General features: G+C 32.8%; 1 protein-coding gene across 1 annotated transcript in view; it reads left to right on the top strand.

Moving 5' to 3' along the window:
- The window catches only part of LOC117167710 (60S ribosomal protein L7), a 10,702-nt gene extending 2,496 nt beyond the window's left edge, over positions 1-8,206 (top strand). Inside the window, exons 4-6 of the mRNA XM_033352846.1 lie at positions 327-574; positions 2,871-2,968; positions 8,062-8,206. Coding sequence (XP_033208737.1) covers positions 327-574; positions 2,871-2,968; positions 8,062-8,172 — 457 coding nt within the window. The 3' untranslated portion in view covers positions 8,173-8,206. The remainder of the gene's footprint in view (positions 1-326; positions 575-2,870; positions 2,969-8,061) is intronic.
- Positions 8,207-10,290: the final 2,084 nt, after the last annotated feature.

Below are 10,290 nucleotides of genomic sequence, written 5' to 3'. Positions count from 1 at the left end.
GTAACTAATGAAGTAAATGAAATTTCTTTTTAATTATGTAGCTAAATTAACTTTTTAAATTCATTTTTCGTCTTAAACAGGCAATTTTGTATTAATTGTGCACTTGGATTGAAAACTACCTTCTTTTTTATTTCACTTATGAAACAAAAATGCTTGATATCTAAAATCTTCAATTGCACAGTAAAAATGTGGATGTTTTTAATCTATTTTTCAACTTATTTGAATCAAGAACATCACTCGTTAACCAGATTTAGTGAACTTTATTTGGTAATTACGTCAAAAAGTACTAAAAGGCATTTTCTTATTTTTTTTTTGTTCATATTTAGTGTTAACCAAGTTGCTCCCAAAGTTCGCAAGATCCTCAAGCTTTTCCGCCTCCTACAAATTAACAATGGTGTTTTCCTGAAGTTGAACAAAGCAACAGTGAACATGTTGCGTATTGTTGAGCCGTATATCACGTGGGGATACCCCAATTTGAAGTCAGTACGAGAACTGATCTACAAAAGAGGATTTGCGAAAGTCAACAGGCAACGCATCCCAATCACGAGCAACAAAATCATAGAAAACCAATTGGGTCAGTGACATATTATTTGAAATGATTTCTACATCTTTGATTAATATTACTCTTGCCGACGTCTGAAGGTGTGTGCGTGTGTGTGTGTGTGTGTGTGTGTGTGTGTGTGTGTGTGTGTGTGTGTGTGTGACCGCAAAGGAAGAGACCTTACGCGTTAAAGCTGAATTTTACAGTGCGGGCGATCGCAGCCGAGTCCGCAGGCGCATAACAGCTGTAGTGGTAAGTAGTGGGGCTGGATTTCGGAAGCCTCTCGTTCGGTCTCCGACTACGTTTATCATGCCTATTTTTGCAGCTTAGCAACAAAAAAAGTAATCAACTTAAAAAATTTCTGATTTTTGCGAATGAAAGAACAACTCAACAACTATCGATTGGTGTAATAACGTAAAAATCGATTTTTAGCGCGTAAGGTCCCTTTCTCCGCGGACGGTCAAATCTATTATTCAACTTGAGTCATGTTATCGCTTTTAATGTAATAATTATTTGACAAGTCCATGGTTTTCGATGATATTTTTTAATCGATTTCCTTCCATCTTGTCAAAAATTGACTGAATTCTGAAGAAAACACTGCTGACTTTTTAAGCGGAGAGTTAGACATAATTCGTACAATAAACTTGATAACCATTGTAAAATATGTACAAAAAAAAGATCTATCTAGTGAAAAAAAAAACTTTACTACATAGGGCAATCGATACAATGATTTTTAGTCACTTCAAGAATGTTTCAAGTTTTGCTATTTATAAAAACCACTACAAGTGTAAAACGAAATCGTACAATAAGAATGCGTAATATTAAATTTATTAATGATTAATATTATCATGCAGATTTTCTAAATATATATCTCTAAATTTTGATAAAATATTGGGAATGACTAAACTACGGTACATCATCTGGTGCCAAAAATCAGGCCTGGGAAGAGTAGGTAGAATTTTTAAAATGCATTTCAATTTGTACATAGAATTGTTGTCACTATTGTTCTGTGGATCTTAAAGCGATTATTGCATAATAAAAATAAGTCTGTCGAAAACAAAGGGTTTCAGGTGGAAATTCCATCTTATATAATTACGAAACAACTCTTGTACTATTTATTATAAGTCTAGATCAGGGGTCTTCAGCGAGGGAAAATTATACTAATTTGCAAGATCTGTCGTGATTTGGAAGAACGTCGTTAGAACCCTTATTTGAATTCCAATCGTCTATAATTCATATTGTTCGCGCAATCTGGATATAATTTGAATTTTTATACGTTAACAGAAGTTAAATTAAGTTTATACTGCATTAAAGCTTATACGGCATAGTAAAATGAGTTTTCTCATTGTGAAGATCTATAACAGACATGCCCAAGCTGGAGAAATTCCCGCCAGCTACACATGTTTTGCGCTTCCCACTATTTCGGCTGGAGAGCGAGAGTGGTGGTAAACGCGTGCCTAGATGCTCTCCTCTCCTATCCAAGCAGCACCGCCGATACGAAATATCTGCTAGGGTGCTTGGGGCGACTAACTTGTCAATATAAATTTGTAATGGTGACTAGAATTTTAATTTTATTTCGGCATATTTACATTTGTCTTCAAATAATGCAATTCAAAGGAGAATTGTGCAAAGTATTTATGTCTGCAAACTTTCAACATTCTTCTCATCATCACTCATCTGTAAAACTTTCTCTTTTTTTTACAGCATTCCTAAAGTAGAATACACCTGACTGCTGTATAAAAAAATATCCTGCCTCAAAATATTACTTATCTTGATGATACGTAGGTAGTTGGACGGTGAAAACTGTAAGTGCCAACCTAAACCCCGGCTTAAAGTCTTAAAACTTAGAGACTTAAAGTAAATTTTTAAACTTAAACATATCAAAGTAGTATTGATACGGAATAGGATTCAGATTTTTTAAATATATTTAATTTCTGCAACGTACAATTCTCTTTTTAATTATATTTATTGTCAAAAAATGTAAAAATACTAAAATAAAATAATTAAAACTCTTAGTCACTATTACAAATTGATATTGAAACGTTAGTCGCCCATAGTACCCTGTCAGATATTTCGTATCTACGGTGCTGCTTGGGTCTACCACCACTCTAGCTCTCCAGCCGAAATAGTGGTAAGCGCAAGACATGTGTGGCTAGCGGGAATTTCTCCAGCTTGGGCATGTCTGATCTATAAGATGGAAATTCCATCTGAAACCGTAATAAAAACAATTCTTCGAAAATTTAAATACAAATGTAAAATTCTACCATAGTACTAATAACCTTATTTATTTACGAACATTGTTTAATAAAATGTTTAATTTATTTCACAGGAAGGAGCAACATCATCTGTACAGAAGATTTAATCCACGAAATCTTCACTGTCGGTCGGAATTTCAAGTTGGCTAGTAACTTCCTGTGGCCCTTCAAGGTAAACATCTCACTTTATACCGCAAAAAGTTGTCTCGTGTATTTTCTGTTAAGGCCATGTGATAAGTGGGTCACGTGACCAGATTCCTTCCTTACCGAAACGTTTTTTTATTTCCCTACTTATTTTTACATGAAGCGCCACACCGAGATGAAAATTTGGGCTACTAAATAAGAAGCACTACGAAAGGTGGGTCTAGTTCTAAATATTGATATTTTTGAAAAGTTTCTTGTTGCTTTTTCCATAATTATAAACATTCAGGGGCCAGACCCACCTTTCTTAGGCCTTATTTAGTATCCCATATTTTCAACTCGATGTGGTGCTTCATGTGAAAATAAGTTAGGAAATTAAAAAAGAAGCGGTAAGGTAGGAATCTGGCCACGTGATCTACTCGTCACATGGCCTTAAAGGACCTCATACAAACTCATGGACATAGATCTTTCAGTGGATTAACTGATACCAGCTTATATTATAGTTCATGAAAGTGGAAGACATTTTCTAAAAGGACTTAAACAATTGTGGCTAGTTTTTTTGTGTGGGATCCTTTCTACTGGATTCTTCTACCCAACATAGGCATTTTGACAGAATTTTCAATGTCAGTCACTTCCTATTATGTTGGAGATTAATATGTGATTTTACAATCTCTTTTCGAATTCCTTTTCTTAAAGTTGAGAACGTGACGCACATTCGCATTTAAAACAAAAAATACGAAAAATCGGAGAATCATTCATATCAGTAATATTCAATAATAGTCTAGTCAAATTAGACTTTTCCAGAAAACAATGATACATTTTTGCTATCGTACGTGGTTCCGTATGACATCAGCATTAAATATCAAGAGTTTCCCTCTGGCCGGTGGGTGGAAACACCCTTAAATCTAACGATCAACCCCCTAAAATTGGTTTTGAGCGATTATTTCAAAAAGGGCACATCTAACGACAAAAATAGCTCAGTAAAAGAAAATAGTAAATAAAATTCTGAACAAGAAGGGTAATATGCATTTTTTTGCGGCTCACAATTCCTATAGTAATCCACACTCTGCATAGGGGGGTGAGTTTGAGCTCGAAACCCACACGCTCTCCTTCTTTGGCAATTGAAAATTTACTGTATCCTTTAAAAAAATATTAAATCCTTAAAATCTTTTCAGTTTTAAAATCTTTGTGAAATATTTAAAGTTTGTTTACATGCCTTTTTAAAACCTCTGAGATCTTTGAAAGCTTTGTGAAATTGTTGTGAAATCTTTCAGCCACGCCTCTCAACGTTTGCCCACTCGCGGGCATAGAAACTGTAGTGGCATTTCAAAATTTTGTAGGTTAATAAAAGATTTAGAAATATAAATCGGTATTATATTAGCCATATATAAGTAGGTAATTTGAATTTCGTATGAGTACATTTATATTTTTTCGGTACAATTACCTTAATACTTGATTATGATTTGAATTGTATAATAGGTTGGGTCGGAAATATGCAAATTTTTAAAATATAAAGAGACTAGTGCACGCGTGACAGGGAACGTAGATTTTAATCGTCGTGGTTGGGTGAAGAGGATCTAATATAAAATGAAAAAGCATTTTCTTAGATAGAAAGCGGTTCGCAAGAAAAAAGGGGTGACAAAAATCCGTGCTGAGCATCGACCGGTTAAATTGTAGAGCGTCCGAGGTATCGGCGATATATCAAAGAAAAACAATGCTTCATATAAGGATAAATCAATTTTTTTTTTTAATACGTCAATAACTTTCCGTGTTTATATCAGCCCTTATGTACATTAATGTAGCTTATTTTGAAATTTGTAAAGCAATGAAGTACATAAATAACACATTTTTCAACTTAATTTATCATTGTTTTTTGTCATGAGAAACATTTTCATTTTTTTACATCATATATAGGGCTTCTTGTAAAAAATATTTTTTATTTCATTCAATTACAAGATTTTAATTAGGTCTCTAGTGATGTTGGATAATCCACTTTTGGGGGTAACACTTTTCATCCCTTTCGTACTAATATTGCAAAAAAATTATAATTCATTTGAATTTGTTATAAATCACATTCTGTTTACATGTGGATTAAGGGCATGTGATACTTAGAAAATTGTCGATTTTACCAGTTTTAGGTTCCGACGGCTTTTTTTCTTTAATAATCAACATTTTGTCTTAAAAATTTGGGGCATGATAGCGACTATGCTAACGGACGTCCCCACACACTTTTTTTTGGTTTAATTCAAAAATGTTTTAATTCAGCAAAATCTGATTAATTTGCATAGCGCTTAGGAATTAGTATCGATTTTACCAGTTTTAGGTTCAGACGGCTTTTTTTCTAGAATAATCAATATTTTGTCTTAAAAGTTTGGGAAATGATAGCGAACATGCTAACGGACGTCCCCACACACTTTTTTTGAGTTTTTTTTATCAAAGAATTTTTGATATTGCTAAAAACGTGCGTGTATATTTCGAGGTTATGTGTGTTACAATTCACCCGAGCGTTACTTCCAAACTACACAATATTTTTGGCTGAAAACTTTGGACTTACAAATAAACATAGTAACTAATCTCCCGGAACTAACCTTGTTTGCAGGCAATCAAAAAAGTTTATTTCATAAATAATTTACAGATTATCGAAAAGGCAGAGATGAAAAACGACGTAACCTCAAAATAATACATATGCATAAAATTTTTTTTGTTATTATTCCTCAAAAAAGAGTCCGTGGACGTCCGTTGTGATATTTTATAGCATCTCCGAATTCAGTTTTTAAAAATTTTCATTTTTGTGGAAAAAAAGCCGGGGAAACTGTAAGTATCACATGCCCTTAAATATTCAGAAAAAAGTATTTATATTTCAGTATCACTTTAAAGTGTAGTTAATACTACTTGGGGGTAGTTATTTGAAAAATCCGGAATCACATCAATTGAAATATTCGATATTGTAAAGGAAAATTCTTTTTATAATTTTTCTGAATTCATACCCTGATTTTCATGATGAAAATATTCATAAAAAATGTAGTTTCTTAAAATATGAAATACTGGTTGCAACCCCCTGGGTAATAAATGTACCTGCTATCTTAGGCTTTTTATCACAAATATTTTCCACTTAGTTTTATTCCAAAATATTCATTAGCTCCCGAGATATATTAAAAAATCTATTCTTGTGGGCAAACTTTAGGGGTGGCTTTCATCACATAAAAGTGGATATCGACACATAAAAAATACATCTCTTATTTTGTCACGCACTACAGCATATCCAAAGATTATCAAAATTGGTGAGGTCGGGTTGGGGGTTCTACTTGTCAGTGAGATTTGATTTAAATTAAAATGAACATATTTTCAATCCACGTCAATTCATGTGATACATGCACGTTACTTCCTTCTGTTTTATAAAAGACAAATTCAATCTATATCTTGTGTGTGTGTAAATGAATGTTTGTCTGTATGTCCTTTTTAAAATCATAAACTATGAATTTGATCATGTGATGATCTTCAGCAAAGTTGTTGTGCATGATCCCACGAAGGTTTCTGAGTTGGTACAACCAATTTTCAACTGAAAAACAGCAATAAAAAGTAGACTTACTCTGCGGCGGCAAAGCCGCCGCCACAGGGCGCAGCTAGTTCAAACATAATTATAAACTGATAATAGTAGAATAGGGTTGTTTCCAAAGTCAGATATCAGTTTTCGAATAAATGGATCTTATAGTGTATAACATTATAATTTTAAAAACGCCCATAAAATATTTTTTACATATTGTTTACTATTTTCAATTTAATGTTGAAATATGAATTTTCTGTCACGATGTCGATTGGAAGGCCCCTTTGACGTCAAAGGGGTCGGATTTTCCAGCAATCACAGCTCGTGTGACATTGATTCTCAAATATCTTTCTGTGCCGATGTTTTGTTTTGGTTATGTGTACAACGAAAATAGAAGTCGCAAAATATTGCTTAAAAAAATGTCAAAGGAGGGTTTCGTAAAGCCACTATCGCAAATCTACCAAAACAGATATATCTATGGTATGTATAAAGAATTATTTGAAAAAATGCTGAAATGGAATCATGTTTACTGAACAATTCGTAAATATGTAGGATTTTAAAATGTGTTAATAATTGTACTTAATGCTTTCCTTCAACGTAGATTCGAAACAATTTAGATTTAGAAATAGTAAAATATTTTCTGTAACTGATTCTGTAACCCCATATTTTTCAATTTTATTTTAAAACAATGTGCATTAATTATATGTTAATTCTTTTGAAATATTATTAAAAATTATATTTATCTTCAAAATTGGTATCCTTTTCACATGTGGCCTAAAACCTTCGTTGCCAGAATACCATGTTGAAATCGAAAGGGTCCTTGCAAATACAGAACGGTTATATTAATGTTTATCTCGCTTGGCAATATTACACTTAGAGAAATCAGTGCTTGACTTTCCTGGTATAAGATATACCCGTGCTTAAATTGCATGAATTTTTACGAGGACAACAAGAAAAAATACTATTATAAACGCTTCAGAAGTGCTCTTGGTATATTAATTAGATTTTTTCTCCGTGTACTACTACCAGTACCACTACCACTACTACAATCTTATGTATCATTGAATAATTACTTAAAATTAATTTTATTATTAAGAAATATTTAAAATCGCATTTATTAATTACTTAATATATTATACATATAGACATATTCTTTAAACAATTTTTCATCAAATGAGTCGCTGATATATTGTCTGAATAATCTTTATATAATGTTTAAAAATTTAATTAGCAATAAATTAATAAGCAATATTTATAGAGAATTGACTGAACAGCAAAAATGCATATTACCCTTCTTGTTAAGAATTTTATTTACTATTTTCTTGTACTGAGCTATTTTTGTCGTTAGGTGTATCATTTTCGAAATAATCGCTAAAAGCCAATTTCCGGCGGTTGTTCGTCAGATTTAAGAGTGTTTCAACCCACCGGTCGAAGGGAAACTTTTCATATTTGATTCTGATTTCATACGAAACCGAGTGCGATAGATATTAAAATTTCATCAACTTTTTTCTGGACTATAAATTATATAAAATTTAGACTGGACTATAAATAATAGCATTAATTTACTTCTTGTTTTGCAGCTAAACACACCTAACGGAGGTTGGAGAAAGAAGACGAACCATTACGTTGAAGGTGGAGATTTTGGTAACCGTGAGGACAAAATCAACGAACTCCTTCGTCGAATGGTTTAAGACAATTTCGAAAATAAAACTAGAGTTTACAAAATACTGTCTTTTATTACCCGTTATTCTACAGATTTAAATTCAAAACACAATTTATATATCTAAGTCCTATTTTAAGTAAACGCAAAACGCAGTCAGTACTTTTGAAATCAATATAAATTAGTTTATTTTAATTTAGACTTGTAGAAAGACGGATTTAATATGTATTTTGAGATAAGTTGTATGTATTTACTTTCATAAAGCTTTGAGCAAAGTCCAGATTTTAGAGATCTTTTTTTAGACATTATAAATGACATATTTTAGAAAGTTTCAATTAGAATATTTAAAAAACGAAAAATGGGTTTATCATCTTGGAGAATGTGAAAGCAATGGTGTCTACATGGCGCATTTTGCGGTTTTGATTTTGGACAGAGGAACAGTAGGAAAATATGTTCGTGAAATAACAAGATTGTTCAGAGCAGGGAATTTTTGCTAAACTTAAGTGGTCGCTAAAAGTTTTCTCAGCCATTGTAAGTAATTGTGATTAAAAATTCTAGTATCCGTTCTCTTGGGTGTTGAAAGAGGAACTAGTACAACCATTATTAACGAGAAAAATCGATTTCTATATACGGAACAATCTAATTTTCAGAACGATTGAACTATAGCCATGCTGGGGACCTACGTGTGTGTATGTTGTAAAGTACATTTTGGCTTTTAGCTGTGTAGTAATCTAGGAGAACCATTTGCCCAAATCACATTCAGAAAAAAAATGCATCCCGTTCTACACATAATTGTCACAATACCAATCAAATTAAGACTAACTTCACGATAAGGGCAGTTTCATTGGTTACTAAAATTGATCACTTACAGCAGAGCCGATAAAAAAATCAAGTGACCGATCTACCTGGATAAGGTGAACTTGGATGGGTTTCACTAATGTAGGTATCCAGAGATGTACGTAGTGTACCACAAATCAAATTCAGATGAATTTCACGGTAAGGGTAGTTTTCTGTGGATACTAAAACTTGATTCCCTGAGCATTGGGTCGATAAAAAAATCATGTGACCGATTTACCTGGAAAAGGTTGAACTTTTATGGGTTTCACTGATGCAGGTGCCCAGAAATGTACAGTCTACCACCAATCAAATTCAGGCCAATTTCGCGACATAGGTCTTTCATGCTAGAAATTAATACCTTAGAGCATTGGGTCTATCGAAAAACCAGGTGACTGATCTACCTAGATAAGTTCGAAATTTCAAGAGTTTCGATAGTAGCAGAGGCAAAAACATTCTCAAAGGTATTGTCCAATTTAGCCATATTTGACGTTAGGGGTGGTTTCCTGGGGTAGTTGGAACATGAAACCCTACCATGTTACTCATTGGAAAATTCAAGAAACCGAACTATCTTAATAAAATTGAATTTTCACAAGTTCAAATATTTATTAACAGAAACACCACGACCCTGTATTTCACGGAGATAATAAATCGACGACTTGATATTAGGGAAATTTTTTTTTGTGAACGTGATTTGGGCAAATGGTTTTCATATGTTTTTACACAAATAAAAGCCAAAATGTATTTTACAACATATATGTAGATCCCCAAGCATCCCTATCCAGGAAAAAGGAAACGAATGAATTGGCGCGCTTTGAAATGTGTATCTTAAAATTGCAGATTGACAAACTTGCATTTCAATTGGTTTGGGACTCTTAGAATTGGTCAGCTATTTGGACTTAAACCTGCCAAGCCACATTCGAAGATGTACTTACTCGTACTATAGGCTTTTAGGACATTCTGAATAGGAATTTGAATTTTTCTAAACAAAACTTCAGCTCAGAATATTGTTCTTTTCGTTTAAAAACTTATAAATAATTATTTTAAATCACTTTTCCAAGAAATAGTTCACAAAACATTTTGTAATGGATACATTTATTGAAAACAACAGTCAGGTTGGGTCGACTCCCATGGACGCGTGTGATCACATATACTTTTGTAGTTATCCACCTCCTTGTAGATGGCTCTACTGTAGGGGAATTGTAACAAGCCAACAGTCTTTTACCGCGCGAAAATTCAAATATTTTAGATTTAATAAGAGAATAATTAATAAAAGTATGAAAAATAAGATTTCTATAATTTATAGGAATAAATT

This window comes from Belonocnema kinseyi, chromosome 2 (assembly GCF_010883055.1).
Source record: "Belonocnema kinseyi isolate 2016_QV_RU_SX_M_011 chromosome 2, B_treatae_v1, whole genome shotgun sequence".
In the NCBI taxonomy this organism is placed as follows: Eukaryota; Metazoa; Arthropoda; class Insecta; order Hymenoptera; family Cynipidae; genus Belonocnema; species Belonocnema kinseyi.
Note: the sequence above shows the minus strand (reverse complement) of the source record. Positions and strands in the feature narration are given on the sequence as shown.